This window comes from Nyctibius grandis, chromosome 14, assembly GCF_013368605.1.
Source record: "Nyctibius grandis isolate bNycGra1 chromosome 14, bNycGra1.pri, whole genome shotgun sequence".
NCBI lineage: Eukaryota > Metazoa > Chordata > Aves > Nyctibiiformes > Nyctibiidae > Nyctibius > Nyctibius grandis.
In genome coordinates this window covers 7,906,098-7,929,357 of record NC_090671.1, presented here as the reverse complement: position 1 = coordinate 7,929,357, position 23,260 = coordinate 7,906,098, and the positions used below count along the sequence as shown (strand labels likewise).

The window sequence follows — 23,260 nt, the reverse complement described above, 5'->3', positions numbered from 1 at the left end:
TCTAATGTACATTTAATACAGACTGAACAAAAAATCCACTCTTACAGCACATGGGCTTGCTGATAGCCCTTCCTTTCCAGTTAGGTAGGTGTGTGACAACAGGTACCAAACCCAGCAACTGGGGCTTGTGTCATTTCCAACTGTGACATCATTTAAGTAAAAATAAAAATTCCAATTCAGGAAAAAGTTTTAATTCCATTTCATCCCAAGTAATGTCTAACCATGTAAACATTTGATTCCTTACCAAAAAAAAGTGATAAAATAAGTACTTCCATAAGCAATGAGCCTGTGCTGATTTAATTTCTATTTAAAAATACCTACAGGAATCAAGGAGTAAAAGTTTCTTTTTCTAAGTATGCTTAAGCTATCATAATACTGATCACACTGGAGCATTTTATAATATCAAACTTTATTGCTCAAAACTAATTGTCTGAAAAATACACATGTAGTACTCAAAGACCAAACACATAGGATTATATGATTGTGCAGAAAAAAGCAAGCAGAGGCTCAGTGAAAATGAGGCTTTATAGTTGTACCAATTTAGCACTGGCATCAAGCAACTGCACCCCATACAATTCATACAGCAACCATTGTTACCTACTTGGGCAATAAGAACAAATTTTGTGTTTTCGCTTTCCTTTCTCAGATACACATCAGAATACTGTAACTGATCACTGTATTTGGTTAACAACAGCATGGCTTCTTGCACTTCATGTTTCTGCCCACGGAAAGTTAGAAGGCTATCACTTCCTCAATTTTACTCCAGAACCAAAGTACAGTCTAGAGATTAATAAGATAATAATGAGGCTTTTAAATACTTGGATGTTACAAATATATTTGTATAAAGCCTAACAGCATCGCAGGAAAGTGGAAGTTTACATACAACAGTTAAGTTTATGCATAATAGTCTTTCCAAACTTCTGAGTACCCTACTACTTCTTCAGTTTTGTTTAATAAATACGTAAGAAAAAGCTGGATGGCTGGTGTTTAAATAGGTAGCATCTGACTATTCACTGGAAGTCACAGTAAGTTTTCCATTAGTACCATAAAGATTTGAATGCACACTATTTTAATCCTTAAAGTCAATATACCACACTTTTGTCAAGAAGCACATAATATGCAAAGCAAAAACTGTCTAATTCCCAAAGGATGGAACAGTTCTTAAAAATACACTCCATCCCTATAAAAATACCCATCCTCCTCTGAATACAGAAGGGATAAATAACAAATATCAGTGACAAAAGCAGCAGTTGTTTTATGCATTCATACAATCAAGATCTAAACCTTTACAGCCAATTACCTAGAAAACACACGAGGTACAAGACAAGTTTAGGATACATCTTGAATCACACTGTAAGTGTTCATGCAGAAGCTGAAGTTAATGCAATGATCTATCCTCTATCACAGCAGCTCGTGCTTATGTGCAAATGCAAGACTGTTACACTCCAAACAATAGTAAACATTAAAACACAAGAATACTTCACAATGACATAAACAGCAGTTAAGTTGTTCCAGCAGTTACTGCGGTATTTTCTGGACATCTCTCCAGTTAAAGGCTGCAGCAAGGTCTAATACCATTTTTTTTTTTTTTTTTTTTCTTTAGAATGCATAATTACTTTCTAGGCTTTGGTTCACAATGAAATCTCTGGATGTTTTAATTAAGGGCAATTGTCACCTTGTGATTCTGATAGTGGCAGACTGAGGTAAATACAGCAATCCTCTTAAAAATAATGAAAACAAATTTGTAAGTGAGGCATCTGTGGATATTCTGCAGGTGACCTGCAAATGCATTGACATTCTGATTTCAGAAAAATAAAAAGATCTACCCGGGTGATTTGTCTTTTACAGTGCCATCCAAGTACAGATTTTTCTGCCGAAATCACATAAGCTGAAGTAAAACCTACCTAAAAGAGTAATACATTTAGGCATAGAAGATAACAGCCCTGTTTTTAGGAAAGCAAAACAAAACAAAACAACAAAAAAGAGAGACAAACAGTAATCACTGCTTGTCATGACTGCACCAGTATTTTATACCCTTCAAAAGATGGAGATTTATTAAAGCTATACAAAAAAAAGCAGAGGCAGTGTTTTTTTTTTTAGATAGGCCACTTCTTTAAATAATAGTTTATGTATAGTCTTCCAACTACCCATATCCTGTTATAACAGGATAACAACTCGTGGAACTGAAAAGCTAAATATAATAATAAAAAAATGGGTGAATTCATATTTGCAGAGACCTTTGAGCATATCACTCAAACACAGAGACAGGTAAGACTCTCAAGACTCCTCCTGTTTAACCTCAAACATTATATGCAACATCTTAGAGAACATAAGTTTGAGATATAAATTAAAATCCACATATTTCCCAAATAATGGGTGATATTAAAATAAGGTCTTACAATACTGATGCCAATATTGTTAAAATCCAGTAGGCACTAAATTCATTATACTGCAGCACTCTATATGTAACATGGTAAAACAAAACAAACTCACCCCCCTCAAAAAAACAAAACAAAACAAAAAAAGCCCTCAAGCCCCCAGATCACTGTCCAGGTAAGTACCAGGAGCTGCAGCAATTACAGAGAACTGACCTCTTTCACTCCTCCAGGAGTAGGAGTGTAAAATATAGCAGTACAACTCCTGGATAAATCATTGAAGCCCTACCACCAGCTTGGTTTTCACTCTCTTGAAGAACAAACCAAAAAACCCACAAAAATGGTTCTAAGAGAAGACTTACTGCAAGCACCCAGTGAAGAACCCCATATGAAGAACGAAATCCACAAAGCAATGCTTTTGACTACAGCCAAAACTATTTCTTCTGTGCTTAATTTAATAAAGCCTCAGGTGACACAGTGAGTACTGCCTGTTTTCTAAGATTGTATTTTATAATAGTTGCATATTGGTGATTTTCTGAATTCTATCAGTATAACCTGTTATGGTCTTATTCTACTCATTACTCTATGTCATATTCCAAATCTACATTCTAATTTTCATTGCAGAAGTTACATTTTTCTTTAAAAACTAAAAATGTAATTAAAAAAGTAAAAACAGAAACTTCTTAAAAAACCTAAATTGCTGCAGTTATTTCAGATCTCAGGGTTGTGGTGTTTGGTGTTTGTTTGCTTTTTTTTTTTTAATTCTTTGCTTTTATGGTGAAAATTAATTAAGACTTAACTGATAAAGTCAGATGTATTCTGACTCCAAACAAATCAGAAATTGTTTTATTGCTGGGAGAAGGGAGTGGAAGGTCTTTAAACACCTCATTGGCAAAATATTTTCAGACTGTCAACCACAGTCAGCTGCATTTTGGCTCCAAGCTTTGAAAACAGCCTTTCAAATTACAGTTTTTATTTTCATCAAATAAAGAGGGCCATATTTTCCCCTTTCAACTGACCTGTAAACTAACATAGGCTTTTTTCAATTAAAATAAACCCCAATAATTTTGGATATCCAGCCTGTTGCTATTAACACTACCAGGTATACTTGTTCTTTTCAAGTAATAAAAAAATCTGCATACTGTGATCTTGAATAACTAACCCTGGCAGGAGACAAAAAAAAACAAAACAGAACAAAAGAAACAGTATTACTGGCCTAATCCTATGGCATTAGGAACATTGCTCATCACTTTCATGTATTTGTCACCAAAGTGTCTTATCAGTGCATATTATTATGTGCTGAAATGCAACAAAACCTTTCACAAAAATAGTTTTAGGCATGTTCATACAAGAAGATGTACATATATTTCTTTTATATATACATATATATGAATGTGTATATATATATAATATCAGCTTCAACCTGTACATAGATATTCTGAATTTCATCCTTAAAACACATCCATTTCAAACAACATGGATGGCTTTCCAGGAAAAAAGTGCTTGATTGAGTTTATCCTGTGTGAACATGCCTGTCCTCTGTGCATTTGCCCAAGTAGAGATCTTTATGATCAATCCTTTAAACGTACATATCTCAGAGGTATTAAAAAAAAAAAAAAAAAGGAAAGAAAAAGAAAGTAGGAAAAAGTAATATTGCCCTGATGATGCAAAAAGAACAATGCATAACTGAAGCAGCTTGGATTTTAAAAGTTATCTTGCATTCTGCAGCAAACAATTGTTAAGTAATTGTTGAAAATCTAGTTCCTCCATTTGTGTTATTGCTCCCCACTTGCAAATTTTCTCCTTACACATCAACGGTACACAGAGGTTCACTACCAGGCTGAGCCGATTCCACTATTGTCATCTTGGGTTTCTTTCGTGTTTCCTCCTAAAAATATGAAAGAAACCCCACCACACAGTCATAAAGAGAATAATAACAAAACACCATTTTAAAATTTTGAATAATTTCTGCCAAATTTATGTGTCAATCTTTGTGAAAGGCTACCTTGTTCTAATGTAAAAAATAAATTTACCAAAGTAGGTAAAATTAAGTCATAAGCCTGTTTAAAAGAGAGGATAAAAATCCTTCTAAAAGTAGCTGCCTCAAAAAAAATGAAGTTTGCAAAAATTCTCATAGTTGGTAATTTTGACCCATGGCATTTTCCTGTTTATGAATACAAAAGAGCAAATACTCACTCTTTCTTGTGCCAATTTTTTCATTTCTTCCTGTAACTTGTTCAGGATGTGAAGATTTGGCTTGTTCTTTTTGGCATACTGCTGAAGTTCTATCACGCTTTTATCAGAGGTTTCCTATTCAACAGAACCACAAGCAACAACAGGAGCTTTTTTGATGAAAAAAAGTAAAAATACCTGGAGCAGAAGTTTAATCTGTGATAGTCGTACTTCCTTAAGTAATAACATATATTTACTTGAATATATGGTTAAATATTAAATAGGTTATATAATTTCAACTTGGAAGATGTGAGATTAACAGAATTATTATTGTCAGTGAAAGCACTCATCTTATGTTCTGGAATAGCAAGGTATGAGGACCAATTCAGAAGAACTGAGAATTGCTCAAACACACACTGCCTTTACCATGACAGGGAACAACACTATTATGCCAAAATAGGTACCATTAAAGGTTTGTTTTAACTAAATTAAGAAACCCAGAAAAATATAAAACCAAAAATACAATCACAAGGTAGGTTACAATCAAACAAAATCATTCACCTGTTTAACCATCTTGCTACTCTCTCTACCATACATACGCAAAAGAGAGCCCCAGTTTTTCACATGTGGATGCAGTAGCTGTAGGATTTTCTGAGAAGCTAATTGTTTCCCCACTCTTTTATTTTTGCCTGTAAAAATAATCATGAAAGTGTGTCAATACTGGCACATTACGTAATTAGATGAACACTAATATTTGTGTTATTCAAAACTGAGATACCAGAGAAGAGTAGAATAAGCATATAATAAGCTAGATAGCTGAACAAGCACCTACAAAATGGACAACAAGTGAGAACAGGAAAAGAGAAAGATATTATCAGAGGTCACACTAAGTGCTGTACTTACACCAGCCTCGCACCGTGTGCTTGCCACAAGTCATGACATATTCACTCTTCTGATTTTTACCAGGAATCACTTCAAACTTTATGGATGTATCACCCATTCCATGGTTTCTTAAGCAAACAAAATCAGTGTCATATACTAAGTAAAATTACAAACAATTGAAGTGGTTGCGGTTATCTTTGACAGTCATTGCAATGGAATTAGATACATTAATAATAAATTTTAAGACATTAATTAATAAAGAGTTCTTTTCCAGATCAGTAACTTGACTTGAATGGAAAGGCAAGCCTGTATAAAGGAAAACCAAATATATTTATATGGCCCACAACTAAATCCTTATCTCAGAAGACAAGAGGCATAAACAGCAAATATGAAGTAAAGGAATATAGAGCACTGACCAGTTCAGCCCGCACCACGTCTCCCATAGCCACAGGGAGTGCAGTCAGCCTGGCCAGCCCACAAACAGCCAAGTTACTGACGAACGCTGTGGGACCAGCAACCAAGCAAACCATGTGCCCCGACCCAAACTCCTGTACAGAACAGAATTTGCTCCTTATTCTGCAGCCTTACCTTTTAAGGCACTCATGGAGAATCTGATATGGAGACAAGAGTCCAGCTTTACTGGTGAGTTCATATACCCGTGAGTCCTCAATACTGATATGGTTAAAATACTACAAAGAAATTGAAAAGGGTTATTGAGCTTTTGCACAAATAAGACCTTAATACTGTTCTTAACCCTCATTTCTCCTTTGCAACATTAAACAAATTCTGTTACTCTGTGCTTAATACTTTAAAAAGTATTTTTAAAACCATAATGGAGGTATTTACCAACATCATTAAGACTGCCACACCTAATCAGGTATTTGCAGACAGAAATGTAAATAATTCTTCTAACTCCAATTTTACGTTACACAAGACGGACATCAAAATGACAATCTTATAAATTCTTTATCATCCTTTCTCCCTCAGGACAAGGTTATTTTACTTGTTTTAACTAATCACGAAATTCTACTTACCAAAGTACTGTGGTTTAATAAAAGAAAATGTAACAGCTATTGGAGCGTTTTGTATTTTATTTTAAAACAATGGAAAAAATTCTCTGCATTTTCTGAATGACCATTTCGATAGTGTAGAGCATATAATACAGTTTTAAGTTAAAGCAAATGTACAAACAATTCATTCTGTATATTGCATTTTTTAAAATGAAAACATTCCTCTCAGGCTGATAACTGATTTTTCCTTTACTCCTTACCGATGGCCTGTTACACGCTGAATTGAAAGTGCACATATCACTGATGAACTAGCTATTAATACTTCTAGCCAACTTCCAACACTTGAAAATATAGCACACATGCTCTCCACTTAAAGAAACGTTTCCTTTGGATTTTCTCAAATGTCACTGCTTAAAAGTCTGAAATTTTAGCTGTCTGATCTAGTAATAAGTAGCTTTCAGAGCTAAGTAAGAATGTCTCAGAAGCCTCTGCACTTTTAGTTCCTGCTTGGTCTTCTAAAACGATCATGAAATACCAGACAGCATCTAGCTCTGAACTTTTCAAGGCATCAATCAGAGGATTCTGGAAGCCAGGACAGTACAGGTAGTGTAGTGTCTTGGAATATTTCAGGTCTTCAGTAAATGACCTGATGTTTCAACAAAGGACTAGTTCTCTGCATCACAGTATATTTTCTGATCAGTTCCAATAGGAAAAAAAGTATTTTCATTGCCATAGATCTTGCTAGAAATGAGGAATTTCACATTTCCATCTGACTGAGAAAACAACATTACAAATTTTCATTAACATTTCTGACATTGAAAGTGTAATGTTTTTTAAAAACAGACTCCAATAACGACAGCCAGCACGCAAGAGTTCAGTACCTCAAGTTCTTCACTGTCTTTGGGCTTCTCCTCAGAGGTCTGTTTAACAAAGTCAGGAATAAGGATTTCCAGTGTAGCTCGTGCTGCAGAAAATTATTAAACATCTTGATTATGTTTATTTTAAACAACAATTGTAAAGAAAAACAGCAGAATGAAGCTTGTTTTTAAGCAAGCTTCACATCTCCCCTAGAAATATCGACTCATATTAGAGAACAACTACAGATAATACAGGCATCATCCTTTTGTAAGAAGTACATTCATTTGCACTTTTTAAGGGAAAAAAAATTCTACTTGTTCAAGTTGATAATGAAATTCTCACAATTTGTTAAACTAAGAAGAAACTGCTTTTTGCAAATGCCTACGAAAGGGAAAAAAATTATAATCAAGTCTCATTTTAAAAGTGATGCTGAGCCCGGAGGACCTAAAGTTAAGAGTCGTTATCACCCCCTTAGTTGTTACAGCAGAACCCTAGTACTGTATCACTACGGCACTCAGAACACTAGTATGGTACAAAAAGCACACCCAGTATTTACCTACATTTTCACAGCAAAATAAATTTTTTTCATGCACAAACAATTCTGGGCTGGCTTTTGGTGATTTAGCTACGCTGACATGTTTCACAAGTACAGAAAGTACCACAGGTACATTATACATTTTACATTTTGAGAAGTTAATTTTTCTTGAACCTTATGCAAAAGACATTTAAATCTGGAGATCAGTAAGAAGTTCTAATGTGTAAGACACATTCTCATCTAGATCTTAATTATTTGCATATTTACTACAGACTTACACAATTAGAACTAATTAATGAAGACAAGTACTTGGAAATCAATAACCACACAGTTCAGTGCAATTGTTTTATTACCAGAAATAGAACCAAAACAACCAAAAGCTTGAGAGTGGTTTTTTTTGTTTGTTTTTTAAAGAACGAAGATTCATTTTGCTAAAATCCATACACAGGTGTTTATATAGCAGGGGACGGTATAAATACAAACTCCCCAACATGTTCTTATTGATCTGATCATTAGAAACAGATGCTCTTACAGCTACTCGGTATACATCAATAGTTTACATGTAAGTTAACATTTGAAGTTTCTTCATGGTTTTCTATCCCAGTACTTTGTTGTACTTACGGTTGTCAGAAAAGTCTCTGCAACAGTATTTATCACTTTTACCAAAAAGACACGAGTGTACCTTCTTTGACTACTAACAAAATGATTCCTACTTACTATCGCAAACATGTCATCTTCAAAGCAGAAATGAAAACAGATAAACAATTCAGCAGTTGGTATTAAGAAAGAAAAAAATGTTACCAGCTTTATTCTTGGCAAGTTTTTTGCTGCTGGCAGTTCCTGCCCCGTAAGTTACTCCATCAATAATCACTGAGGCTCCAAAAGGTTCACTTGGGTTCTCTGAAAATGGAGGAGGAAAGAAAAAGAAAGCTTTTCAGAACACCCAATGTAAAATACTCATCATGAATGTGAAATACCACCACTATCAAGATTGTTTTCTTCTTAATTTTAACTTCAAGAGGGATGGAAATTGTCTCTTCAGACAGACTGAAGAATTGCTTATATACGAAAAACTAAGAGTTTTCCATTAACGGAGACTTACCACCATGTACTTCATTCTTCCAAATGAAGAACTTCTAAATTTTAAGCGATCATTTGTAATCTGCCAGAATTCAAATGTTAATTCCAAAGTTTTTGCATCACTAACACACTATAAATACAAGAGCTACACATTCTGATATTGAAAATTCAGTTACATTATGTAATGCATATATAGGAATAATGTAATTCTGAATAATTATAGATTCCATACTAAACCAAGATGCCCCACTTGTAATTCCTTGGATGCTGACTGCAGGACTTAATCCTTTCAAGCCTGCTGCTGAAAAAGGTGTAATTTCTTCCTCCTCCATAAGGTACCCCCAAAAACTCCAGCAAAAGCGAAAATGCAAGGAACGTATGCTATACCACTTTGTAAAAAGTCTGCTATATGCAGTATGCTATACCACTTCGTAAAGTAATCTCAAATGCAGTTAGACAAGGCAATCTGGCTGGAATTTACAGAAAAAAAAAATCCAGCATTAATTTGATTCCAGTTATATTTGCCATATATGCAACATTTTTAGATTCTTGGTTAAGCACCAAGTGCATTCCCCGCCAGTATTTATCTAAAATAAAATTCTCCCCAAGTTTTCTTTTTTCTGAGTGCTGGCATCACTTACACCGGCCCAGTACAGCCTAAGTCAGGAACTATCAAACTCCCTCTCACACCACTGACACAGAACGAAATTAAAAGCTGTTTAAAAACAGACACCCATCCAGCATTTCACATAAATCCCACGCTAACCAGGGAACAACGTAGTCTCAGTAACTCTTTAAGTTACTTTTAGTCCAGTAGAATGACACTTCTATTTCCATTCTTCTAGTACGATAAGCAAAATTAGTCAACATTTGTACCAAATCAATTCCTACCAACTGCATATGAACTTTTTGCAATCTGCACCTAACTAGTAATTTCTCCACTAATATTAGTTATAATCTATCAATGAACTTCGAGAATAGTCACACAAGACAAATAGTCTACACATAGCCATTTCTGGTTTCCATTTCCATTTTTAACATACATACACAATTCTCTCAGGATGACTGCATTTAAATATGAACCTCCATGACACACTAACAATCATAACATACAATAACTTGAGCAGTTAAAGGATTTTAAAACCCTACATATCTAAAAAAACTACTGTATTTTTTGTTAATTGGAAGAAAACCAGAACAGAACAAAATAACAAAAATATATCAAATTACTTCAGCTTTAGAGGAGGTACATATGGGTCTGCAGAAATCTTTCAAATTCTTAACAGCTTCATAATTGAAGGCCTACATATTTCTCTTCAGAAACTATTTGGGTTTAGCATTTAACTTTTTTTTTTTTCAGGATTCTGATGATTCACTAGAACAATGTGTGCCTTACAATTGGATTTTCTGAACATCAATGACAAGAAAATTAAGCAAATATTAATTGTGCACAGTCAGCAAACCTGCAATTGCCGGTATTTCACTGATGTGCCCTTTTAGATGCAAATAAGTTACTCAAATTCATTTTCACTTAGGGATAGTTTTCCAAGTGAAAACCCATACTGTTATTTTAAATATAAGACCACTCTTATCCTCAAAAACCCATGTTTAAGACACACAAAATGTTTACTAGATAGAATTTGACACACAATAGACTTTCAAGGCATCCCCTAGGAAAAATGCCCATCGTTTGATTTTTTTTTCTTTTTTCTTTTTTTTTTTTTTTTCAGATACCCAAGCATGACATAAGCCCTTCAAAACAGCAGGTTGTCGATTAAAAAAACTTAAAAGACTTACCACATTCAAAGAAATTGTAAACAGGGCGAACCTTTAGGACTCGTTGCATATATTCATGCAGTATGCAAACTTCGGATTTCCCATTGGGATTAATGACAAATTCTACAAAAAACCGGGGAGGAGAGGAAGACAGCTAAGTAGTTCCAGTCTTTCAAAGACAATTTCTACTACAAATAAATAATTAATTAGAAGCTGCAAGGGATCAGTGCCAGCTCAAATTAAATGCAATGCTGTTGAATCAGACGTGGATAATTATGACCTCAAAGTCTGTCTTCTCTGAAAAACTATTGAGAAATAAGTTTGAGAAATTTTTATCAACAACTAGAAGTGCACTAATCATGAGCTAAGTCAAATATTCTATGTTCAGCGTTTGCAGTCCCATGGTCTCTGGACCTCTACAGACAGCATTTTTGGCAGCCGATGTCGATTAGAAATCCTCTAATTTGTTCCTGTACACATGGTGTATCTCCCTTCTAACAACAGGCACGCAGACTTCAAATTCACAAACCAGAATCACACTTTTTCCCCCCTCCACGAAATCCCATTCAGCAAGCCACAGATGAGGTCACTGTCCCCTTGCCCTGAACACGCTCTTTTTTTTGAAAGTCCTATTTTGTTGAGGTTTTTTGATTTTTTTTTTTTTTCTTCTTCTCTGCAACAGTACTGTTAGGCAAGAGCACAAACCCTGCCTCAGCAGGCAAGATTGCAGTATGGGAGAGAAAGTTAAGATTTAGATAGATAAAGTGCAAGTAAGTCCTTAATTTAGATGGTTTCAATGTGGCTCTAAATCTAGAATTTCAGATAAAGTATATTAACTAAAAATTCAACTGCACCTCCGTGTAACACGGAACGGTCAATATGCAACTCATAAGCTTTAATTCTGCTAAAGAAAAGAAACCCAGAAACATGACAACGTACAAAACAAGAACAAATTCCAAATCACAGGTCGATGGACATTTTAAATATCAGACTGCAGTTAAACATACTCCTATGGCTACACAGCCAATACAGGTAAGAGCTAATTCCCCCAGCTTCTCATCAGGCATGATACCCACTCCTCACACCACAGGACACAACTGCACACACAGCTCGCTCTTAACTATTTCCGTCAAATTGCTTCAAATTTGTATTTTTAATTCTACGTTTTAATCTGGATCAATCTGGCATTTGTAACCAGTCCCTAATTTGGGACCAATTAGAGCTGGTATAGGACTGAGAATGCAGCAGCATTGAGTGCCTAGGCAGAAGGGTTTTCAGTAACAACCGACAGTAACAAGTAGCTGAAGGTAGTAACCAGCTTACAGGACTGCAACCTTAAATAAAAATCCTTTCATTTAGGAATTACTCTTTTTAACAGGAAGTATGTTTTGGCAGTATTTTTCTTTACTGTGTAATATGATGGCTCCAAGAACACAGAATTCTAGAACAAGAAAGTGGTCTAATCACAGGATTTTTTTTCTTTTTTTCCAGTCAAGCTTAGAACTGTAACTAGTCTTTGATACAGAATATTTCAGCTACACATAGGCAAACTAACCTTTCTTTGTAGGTGCGTCTTGCACAGACAAGGTAATGAGTTTCTGATTGGCAGGCAGAATAGGCCGCTCCGATTCTGCCTGCTTCCGCTTCATTTCACGATTGAATTGCCGTCTCTCAGCCCAGGTTCTGAATTTTTTTACAGTAACTTGTTCAAAGTCAAAACGCTTTTCAAGATAGCGTCTAAAATCTTCCAGATCTAAGAAACACAAGCCAGTTACTCTCTACTTTACCACTGAGCAAGCATTAAGTTCACAATTTCCACCATTTTAAACATGTTATAATTATTTTTTTAGACTAGGAGCAAATGTAGTGGCTTTAGTTCACATACTCAAGGTTAAGATGCTATTTCATACTAACAGAACTAATTACAAGTTTTCCTGTTACTGGATCAAGTGCAAAACATTTGTGCAAACTGGAAAACAAAACAAAAGAACATTTTATTCTGTTACTTGTGAAGATTTTACTAAGCCCTAACCACCATAATACTCAACACAATTTGTAACAGAACACTAGTAATTGTTCTATTTCATCACCTATTCACCTTCTCATTACCTGACGCAAGATACACAGTGAGTAACAGTAGTTATGCTATTAGCCTCAGCTTCCTGAAGCCAAAATTGACTATTGCTGCCTATTTATTAAACAGTGTACCATGAAACACTATATAATGATGCCCCATGAACTCCATGAGTACCTGCTGGCCCCTAAACAGAATTGAATACATTCACTGTCACAAACAGGGTACTGAAAGACTGCCCCCCTTGAAGTACAGCTGCTTCTCCTTTATAGGATATTTCTGCAGAAATAATCAGCAAAAATAAAGAGTAGCATCCCAAGATGTAAACAAACAAAAGCAAGCTGCTGGCATTGTTTCCTTCCACAAGGAATTCCAAATGCAAGTCACACTTATACTTGATCACTCAGTATTTTTTTCAGTAATACAGAACAGATCCTATTTAAAGAGAGAGATAAACAGGTGAACTTCATGTAGAAAATAAGTGCTTACTGGTTTTAGTTTTGCTGCTAAATACTGATTTTTTTTTTTAAATCTTTTTGCATGGTTTTTGGACTGAACAGGACACATGTAGTGACAAGGACAAGTTTTATGTTTGAACACTACAAAGATTAAGTAGTAGCCTACAATCTATACCAGTATTCTGAGCAGCAGTAATTTACATGGATGTTACTCTCAGATACGTAGTTGTGGTAAGTGGCACACGAGCTTTCTCTTTAAGTCCTCTCTAAGACTGGCAGTGATTTTGGCATGACTTCTTTAGGCAGCTTTTTGTACAAAAGCTATCAGATTTGCATAAATAAAATAATGAAGCATCACACTCCTTTGCATGAGTGCAATTATATTTGCATAACTTATTCTGCTAGACTTGTGCAAATAAGCAAATCTAGTTTAACTGCACCATTTATCTTAAGAGATCATACTGAAAATAGATATTTCAGCCAATATAGAGACTGCATAGAAAATCCTATTTAAAGAAGTCACACAAACACACTGGACAACAGCAATTCATATGTACACACTGACTTAATTGATCCTAAACTGAGATAAAGTCTACAGCACTAAACTTCCAAAATTTTCCACACTTTGTGTGTAAAACCTCTGTGTGTGGATTCTCAAGTCTTCTGCAAAAATCTCCACTGTATGTTTCTCTTCCTGCTAAAATCAAATTTGATTTCTAACACTAGAGCTATTTCTCCAGGTCTCTGCATACAAAAAGCTGTGCAGAAAGACAACTGACCACTTGATCTCAGGCAAGGTATTATTCAGTTGCCAAGTCTGGAATAAAGCATATGTATCCCAAATGCCATTACCCCAACTGCAGCCAAGAAAAGACTCCACTTTCCATACATACCTACAGATTCATCTTTACATACTTCAACTTTGGCCTTAACTTGTCCTAAGGCTCCTTGTGCTGCATCTCCCCCTGAGGCGTCTTTGTCATCTAAAGGCCCAGAATCAGCAGCAGTAGAATCTGGTTCTTCTGTTTGGCAGTCCAGTTCTGAAGATTTATCTAGGTGCTTTACAGGTGATACTTCCCCATTTGGGGTTATGTCATTGTTTTGTTCCCTTTCCTCATTTTCCTTCATTTTTTTGTAATGCAAGCAGGGAATGCTACTAAGGGGAGGATCATGTTTCTGCAAATATAAAATAATACAGAAGGTTTCAGTACCTCAAGGTCACCAAAAGCAAAACTCAAAAACAAAAGATGTAATCAAGATGGAAATTACTTTTATTCAGTGTAGGCTCAAGCTTCTCTTCAGTCAGCAATCTTATTCTACTCAAGATCTGAGAACGTCCACTCCTATGGTAACTTGGCACTGTGTAACACTGATACTAAACTTCACAGTGCGTTTGCTGTTTTAGAGCCAAACTATATTCTGTTCAATTACATGCAAATATTATACGCTTTCATAAAATCCATTCAACTCTCTTGGGGTTTAAGCCCATGAGATTAAATTCAATTTCTGCAGATTCCCTGCGTTCATGAACGTTACATGCTTACTTCTGTAAATGCGGACCATAAGCCACAGCTCAGGCTAGTTTCTAGCTACAAATAAATGATCTAAATATATTTCATGGTAGAATAAAACCAACATTTTGCAGCCATATGCTACAACAATGAAGGCACCAAACAAAACCATCTCATTCACTTTAACTGCCCAAACTCATTGCAAAAATGGAAAAACAAAACACCATAAGAAAAAACATATTAGATTTTCAGAAACAGAAGAGTTTATTTTTCAAGTACCTTAATTCTGACATTGGAAAGAAGCCTGCTAAAGTAGAAAATATTCAACTGTTTGCAGGAATATATCTAATAAATCTCAGTATTTAAGTAATTGACAGCTCTCACCCTTATGCTTCCTGTTCCCAAGAAGTAAGGTCTAGACCAGGTAACAACTCTAGATTCTCTGTGCAGATATACAGGAATGCCCGAGTTATGGAATGTCATGATCCATCCATCTGGCAAAGGTTCTGTAGGAGGGCGGCCACGACCTTTAAAGCAAAGAATGGCTTTAAACTTGGATAGACTGCTTAGAAGTAGGAAGAAGTCCACAATGATCAGAGTCTTCGTCCGTTTCACAGTGTTGGAGACAAAAAAACAGATCATCCTTCTTCACCTCCCCAACACTGAGGTAATATTCTTCATAATTTTTCACAAATCCACACACTAAAATACATTCTCATTACAGACAACAGACAATGATCAAAAGCTCTCCCGAAAATCAACCTCACTGTTCAGGAACATGAAAAATCACATCCTCTGGTAAGAAGCCTTCAAACAATAAAATTCTGTAACATATTAACTATTTAACAAGAACTGCTATCCTAAACTTTGCTTGCTGATACACTCTTGTTCTACAGATATAAGCCACACACAAAAAAAAAAAGGTATTTTATGAACATGAACTTACTTTTAAGTACAGTTTTAATTTTGGTCATCATTGGCTGCACACTTGTTTCTCCATCAGACTGGTGATCACTTTCACCACCATATTTCTCATTGTCTAATCTCCTTGTTTTGGGTGCTCGAAGACCCTCTTCCAGCAGAGCATCCACATCATTATCAAAGTCATCCTGAAAGACACTTCATCAGACACCATGCTTCTGGGTCTACTAACCTCCCTTTCCCCTTGCAAAGAAAAAGTAGACATTTTCTCTATGTACTTCCATACAGATAGAAACTAGAAATTTCCAATGATCCCAGTAAAAAGACTGAAAAATAAGAAAATAAGTTTTCGTGAGAGAGAACTGGTATTTTTCATGATAAACTGAGCTGTAATTGTATAAGAAGCCTTTTAAGTGTTATTTTTAAACAAGACTATAGAAGCTGCCACCCAACTCAGAAGTTTGACAAACATAATTTACAAAAGTTTTCAGCCAAATTTCTGTCTCTGAAAATTCTGCATTTTTGACTCAAGTACTGCACACTTGTAGAAGAGACCGTTTCAGTGAACATCTTTGTGTGGTTTTTTTCTAGCCACTTGGAAACCTCTTACCCAGCAAAAACCTGTGGATTTACTTACCTCATATGAGTAATTCAAGGTTTCTTCATCCACTTTATCTCTTTGAACGATTGCTTTAGATGTGAACCCTCCTCCTTCTTCATCTATTTCCATCAAATTGTCGGTAAAATCCTCTAGCTCATCCAGAACTGCATACTCCACTCTCTTTTCCTGATCAATATCATTTTCATCATCCTTCTTGTCATCATTTTCACCCCCTATTCCTACAGCCTTACCATTACTACCACCAAAAGGACAAACATGCAGATCCCCATTGACATTGTTAACACCAAAATCTGTATCTGCCTTATAATCCTGCTCAACTCCAGTGTACAAAACTTTCCTATCTTTGCTTTTGCAGCTTTCTGTAAAGCTAACGCTAATCTTTACATCTTTAAGTAACTTAAGATCTGGGGTGAACTTTCGAACTGAAGGTGCATGACGAGCAGTTCTTGGGCTTTGGTCACTATTGGTAGGGTCTATTATAAGACGACTTTTGTAGCAGGCAGATCCCTTTGTGAGAAGCTGTGTTCTGCAGATACTGTGCGTGTCCCCAGCAGGGGTATCTGACTGTCCATCACCACCAGAGCCAACGTCCATTACCTCTGCGTCACTGGACGTTTGCAGGGGAGGTGGTGGAGGCTGTTCGTTAGGCGGCAGAGGTGGGGGACAAGTATGATTCTCCACATTCATTTCTCTTGCAGGTTCTTTAGGGAGGGGTGGTACATTTTCATATTTCTCCATTTTTAAAACTACTCTTTTAAAAAAACCCAATGTTTTAATAAATGTTTATATCTATATTCCTAACATGCAGAAGTCCATCAAGACTGGTTTATCATGTTCTATTCAGTATGCAACACTGATGATTCAGTTAAGCTGACTACATTGTTCTTTTCATTAATGTAGACAGCTTTCAGAATCACTGTCTCAATTATTGGAAATCACAATGCATTCAGCTTAAATAGCTGAAGACTAAGACTGCATCTTCATTGGACAAGCAGGTCTCCCTTTCTTCTCTCTACCTACAAGAAGAAAAAAAAAAAATCTTTGTCACAGAAAAAAAAATGGAAATAGTATCCCAGGCAGAAAGAAAAAATGTCACTCCTGGCATAAATTTTAAGTAGAAGTAAGAGTGACATTTTTACAGTGAAAAAAGCAGGGTGTCATGATACCACTTTGAATACGGCTGAAATTAGATTGCTTTTACTGCTTGATCTGTACACCAGCACAAGAATTTGCTAACACATAGTTGCCTGGATGATTTGTTGACTAGCTCTGCTTGGTTAGCAGGCAGGGCATCAAGCATGGCATTTGTAGGGACCAGACTAAAAACTGTGCATTTGGGGGGGGGATTCTCCCATTATTTAAAATAACCTGGTATTTGAGCCATACTTACCCACACAGCAGAAAGGATAAATAGCTTACAGTTTAAGACAATCTGCAAAACCAACAAGATTTTAACAACTATGGTCTTATAAGACACGTAGATTTTTCTAAAGTTATTAGATATTTCTGAAATCTCACTGGAAGTTTTAACAGGAAATCTCACAATTTACTAAAAACTCACACAAAATTACTCTCTAGATAACCAAATATTAGACATTTGATCTTATATTCCATACTGTTATGGAACTATATATTTGTTATGTCTGAGGAATTCAGGTCTAGATACACAGCGTTAAAGCTCAAATAAATTCTGGAAGGCATTTAGAAGCCAATGTTTTAGGTAATTTAACCTGGCAAAAATATTCAATTGCTCTAGGAAATTTTACAGGGAGTGTGTGTGTGGGTGGGTGTTTTGGGCTTGTTTTTTTTATAAGTGGGTTGTTTCTACCATCTTTATGATGGCTTCTTCAATTATATTTTTGTCATCTATACAAGACTATAAGCATCTGGGGAAAGGAAGCATAATTTCTTACCTGCTATTTGGTTTCTCCAAGTCCCTCTGTACCACCTCAAACTGGGCTTAAATCTTCTTACAAGCTAGAAATAAAGCAGTGTCACTCTGCCCAAGACAGCCAGCTGGCTGAAACTGTTCTGTTAAACGATTTCCAGGTAGTAGAGAAAGCCCACCCAAGTACTCGAGCAAGATAAGCTCAGAGTCCTTAGCATCACTGTGTAACACTTGAAAGCAACAGGGCAGAATGTCTGCGTTGCCATGAGGGACTTAGAGAAGCCAAATGTAATTCTCTAATGTATCTCTACGCCAGCCCAGATAGAACAAACCAATGGCAATATCCAAACACCAACTGGAGCAAGGCAGGAAGCTGGGAATTGGGAGTTATAACAGGATCAATTAAAATTCAACAGCATACAGAAGCTACCTACCTGGAAGCTGGAAGAAAGCAAAATATACAGCAGAGCAAACTCTTATTTTAGTGATTTGGCAATAAAGTAAGCTTTGCTGGGGTAGAAGAATAGTTCATATTTTGTGGTTTTGGGTTGGTTTTTTTTAATATGCGCAAAAAACCATGACACATTCAAGATGCTGAGCTTGACATACGTTGTAAAATTACTAAGGAAAAAGACTCAATTTTGATAAAAGCTCTAAGATAATCCCATCTTCTCTGATACAAACATATTACCTTCCAGAATAAAAAAACAGCTCATTCACCAGTAAGACAAGCAGTTCTATGTATTTAAATCCATTCCATCTTACAAGATGATCATACAATCACCCAAGTAGTGATCAATTCCTTCTTCTTTCAACAGGTTCTGAAACACCTAACGTTACCCAGAACACCCCTACAAATATATTTGTCTAATAACCCTCCCCCTTCCTCATCTTCAGATTAAAAAAGAAAAAAAAAAACAACAGTGAATGGCAAATTATTAAGTTCTTCACAATAAAACATTAGCTTCTTTATTGTTAATTCTGAACAAAAGAATCAAAAGTTACAGTTAAAGTTCAGTAACTCCCAGAAACTAAATGCCTAAGCAGTCTTAATTTTTCTACCTTACAGTCTTTAGAAGACTTGAAAAGAGCAAACAGAAGTAATTTACACAGAAATGAAATACTGAAATTGGTATTCTAGAATTTTAAAGAGCGCTACCTTCCCATGTGATCAAGGAGCTACCTGGTCCAATTAGAAAGACTATTTTTGACTAGTCATAAGACATGATCGTGAATGCAGCTTCCACATCCCTGATACACATCCTGCTCCTACGCTAAAGAGTGTTTTAACACCACCAATGTCAAAACACAAGAAATTAATCTTTACCTGCCTAGCTTTGGCAGTTTGCTGATACTACACCTCCGCTCTCTGCAGAAAAGATGTCTTGTTATTATATTCAAGCACTATTAACAATGAAATTCTTGTTGTCTTTCACTTCTTGTTGGCCTTAAAATAATGAATAGCATACCAAATCATTGCCAGGGATTGTCTACTACTCAGTACACATACTATGGCCAGAAAAAGTACTAGACCAAGATGAGTTTAAACTAGCATTTTTATTTCTGGCCATAAACCTGCCACATCCCTAGGGTATGCTAACAGAGTCTGGCAGCTCTACAGTTACAGTGGGCTACAATACCTCCCTGTAAGATACAAAAAGCCAGAGAGAAACAGAACAACACAGGCTCAGCTCCCATTGACTTTCTTGCCAACTGATGTTACAATATGCCCTTTGTATCAGGGGCTGGAAAGAAAAACACAACAAAACCAGTAAGGATTTTCCCTTCGATATCAGGTATTTTAAAAGAAAGACAGAAGCGATGAAACCTAAATGGATGAGTTAGATGAGCCTGTAGGTTAAAAACAGCCAAACAGACCTTAGATCAAGGGAACCCAACAACCACGTATAAAAACAGACTTAGTGTACTAGGTTATGTAATATTAGAATACAATATAAGTTATTCTGCGTATTGTCATCCTTAATTACCTTGCCCTGAAAGAACGGATTTTATTCTCCACAGCTCCACCAAGTTCCATTGACAGTTTCCATAAGGACTCCTTAAAAAGATGTGGAACACCACTGACAGCTGCAACAGCCAGGACAAACACTGGAGGAACTCTGGATAAACTGTGGGAAATATTAATGCACAGCTCATGTTCTGCAGATCACCAATAGATGGAAATTTCGTATTTTTAATTGCTTGCTCTTATTTTGAAAAAGTTTCACGTCACAAAGTAAACTCAAAGAAACAGATATGTGGTGGACATCTAAATGTAATGTAGCAAACTGCACGGGTCCCCACAAAAGCAGTATCTTGGCTTGGTTGTCTTTTAGATGTTCTCTGAAGGCAGAAAGGAAAAAGAACCACCACTTCTTTGTTCAATAAATACTACTGCCTATTCCTGCAATCAGAACAGATAGATCGGGGCAGAGGGGAGGGGGGAAGCACACAGAGAAAAGGGTATCTCTTTTCAAGACAGGAGAAAAAATATTAAAATTTTTAACAGCACTGCCCAAACTCAAAGTGGAACTCCCTTCACTGTGTAGCATGTTGGCAGTCTTACAAGTGAGTCAATAAAGAACATATTTTCTTCATGAATACCTGTAGCTGTAATCAGGAACAGTGAACAGCATAGCACAGATTCTCTCTTCAAAAATAACTTTAAAAAAGAAACTGGATTCCTTGTCAGAAACTGCTTACTTCACATTCAGCGGACCTCAAAGGGAAGAGTGGCTCAGAGGAAACTCCCTTTATTTGCTATCCAAATACAAAGTCCTCCTCATCCTCCAGCTCCAAATGGCCACTCTACAGAGCAGAATTTATGAGGCATTAATCATGCTTAAAGATCTACTCAGCTTTAACCCTTGACAAAGTAATTACTCACTCAAAATCACCTACCTTCTTTTTATTATACCTATACCTATTGTATCTTTTTGATACACACAGTCCTAAAAATAAGTTAACCCTGTTTATCTGCAACTGCTAAAAAAACCCAAAAAAAACAAGGAGACTGAATTTATTTTGTTTAATCCAGAACAGGAAGCCTTAAAAGAAAAATATTCTTTAAGTTAGCTACTACATACAGGAACCCGTTTCTCCCCCAATTATCAGCTTTAGAATAGAAAGATTCTGAAGGAACAAGCACTTTGTGTAAGTCACCAAGGCAGTCTAAGAAAAAGCAGTCAGGGCCCAATCACAACATTATCAGTGGCAAATGCATAAAAGGCTGCAGAAATTCTCTGGTTCATAAAACTTCATCCCATTTCAGAACGAGCAGAGTACATAATTTCGGAACAGCACCCTCAGAAATGGCAAAGCTATTGCTGCTTTTACAGCTTGACCAGTTTTCTGGCTGGGTTTAGATGGTTTCAATTAACTGTGTAAAACAGGAAACCATTTTAAAAAAGATCTGCAAATGAGAGCCTAGGAAGAAGAAAAAATATTCTTACTTTCACATCACAAATAGCTTCTTACTTGTAAAGAAAAACAACAGACATAAGGAACCAAATTTCCCTCTCATTCTCTAAAAAAGCAAAATAATCCTGGTAATCAAAAGGAGCTGCCCAAAGGAAGTAGTGATCTAACTCCTAACCCAGAATTAAAAATAGGAACTTTTTAGTTACCTAAACAGAAGTGAGAAGAGGTACGTTCACAAAAGAAAGATTAAAAGATCTCCCTCCAATGTCTGTACTCACAGCCTAAGGAAACAGAGAAATTGAACAGGTTCACCCAGCAAGCCCTCAATCCCAGTTTATGAGAGCGATGCCTGGATGGTGGGGGGCCCACCCTCTCAGTGGGCAAACGGACTTTATAGATGAACTGAAGCCTAAGGAAAAGAGGTGCAAAAGGGAGGCTTTTATTTTTCCAGCCAAAAAAAGTGAAGAAAGGTAGGAGCATAAACCTTTTAGAGACTTAACAAGATAATTTAGAGGACGATATAACTGTACTTTACTATTAATAGAAGGAATACATGAAGAACAATCCTGAGAGTTACGGACAGACACAACACTTTATCTTCACCGTCCCAACGCACCAGAACTAAAAAAAGTGAATGGGTGTCCGCACACACGTTGGTGAAGGGCTGCTTTTTCTTCCTAACTTTGCAGAGGAGCAGAGACACGCTCCTCTCGCCTCTATAAACAGACGTGTCCAGGGGAAATCCTCCCTGTCGCCCTCCCTTTACCCAAAGACACACACGTACTGTGAGACACGACGCAGTGTAGAAACTCACGCCGGAGTTGATACTCCCCATCACCCCAAGGACAAGGAGGTGTGCGGGAGGGTAAAAAGACATGGCGTTTGCTTTCCTTCTACTACCCCGAATGCAATTACACGGCGGGAGGGAGTGGGGAGGTGGCTGGGGGCGGGCAACACCCCCCGACACCCCCCCCTCCCCCCCAAAAAAAACCCAAACCAAAGCCTAAACACAACACCCGCTCTGAGGGAAGGACGCTCCAGCCGGGGAGCCTCACGGCAATACACCGGCGGGGGCAGCCCCTGCCCGCTCGAGCGACGGGATGTCGGTGCATTCGCCTCCGCTGCTCGGCTAAAGGCTCCCCGCGGCACCGGCCCGCAGGCGGAGGGCCGCGCGACAGAGGCGGCGGTGAGCGCGGCGGCGCCGGGCGGCCCCCGCAGGCGCCGCGGCCTGTGGGAACGGAGGGGTTACTGCCCGCGCGGCGGCCATTGGGCCACACAGGCCCGCTCGTGCAGGCCCTCCCCGTCGCCCCTCGGCAGCAGCACCCACCTGAGCCATGCCCGGTGTCCCTGCCGCACCTCTGCGAGAGTGGGGGTAGGCCCTACTCGGCCGCTTCACCACAACCATCCCCCACTCCGCGCCGCTGCCGCCATCTTTAAACGCCTGCTCCGAGCCGCTCCAGTCTCCGCAGGCGGGACTCCGCGCTCGCCAAGCCAATTGCGCTCCCAATCCCTTCTGTCACGAACTTGAAATGTCGGTAGCCATTGGTGAACTCCCTGGCATGTTAACCCGCTCTGCCAATAGACACGCCAAAGGCGTAGGCCCTCACCGTACCAGGCCAATGAGACGGAGGCGAGGGCGGGACCGAGGCGGCGGGAGGGCGCGGCCGGCCGTGACGGG

The 23,260-nt window shown here is 37.4% G+C and overlaps 1 protein-coding gene across 2 annotated transcripts; it reads right to left on the bottom strand.

Moving 5' to 3' along the window:
- Positions 1 to 390: 390 nt before the first annotated feature.
- Positions 391 to 23,102, bottom strand: DGCR8 (DGCR8 microprocessor complex subunit). 2 transcript variants are annotated; one of them, XM_068412674.1, is made up of 15 exons: positions 22,910 to 23,102; positions 20,151 to 20,291; positions 16,290 to 17,290; positions 15,678 to 15,840; positions 15,116 to 15,258; positions 14,114 to 14,396; positions 12,244 to 12,441; positions 10,710 to 10,811; positions 8,634 to 8,732; positions 7,321 to 7,403; positions 6,018 to 6,118; positions 5,451 to 5,557; positions 5,109 to 5,236; positions 4,572 to 4,685; positions 391 to 4,263 (listed from the first exon to the last, which is right to left on the bottom strand). In XM_068412674.1, the coding sequence occupies exons 3-15, from the start codon at positions 17,010 to 17,012 to the stop codon at positions 4,180 to 4,182; spliced, it is 2,328 nt and encodes a 775-aa protein (XP_068268775.1). In that variant the 5' UTR covers positions 17,013 to 17,290; positions 20,151 to 20,291; positions 22,910 to 23,102; the 3' UTR covers positions 391 to 4,179. The 2 variants fall into 2 exon arrangements, with proteins under 2 accessions (XP_068268775.1, XP_068268774.1); XM_068412673.1 differs by lacking the exon at positions 20,151 to 20,291.
- Positions 23,103 to 23,260: the final 158 nt, after the last annotated feature.

Bases quoted from the DNA above. Each gene is read 5' to 3' on its own strand.
- DGCR8 (XM_068412674.1), bottom strand. From the start codon at position 17,012: ATGGAGAAATATGAAAATGTACCACCCCTCCCTAAAGAACCTGCAAGA. The intron at 7,404-8,633 runs GTAACATTTTTT...AATTTTCTGCAG, and splicing joins ACTTGCCAAGAATAAAGCTG to CACGAGCTACACTGGAAATC. The intron at 6,119-7,320 runs GTACTGAACTCT...ATTTCTTTGTAG, and splicing joins AAGACAGTGAAGAACTTGAG to TATTTTAACCATATCAGTAT.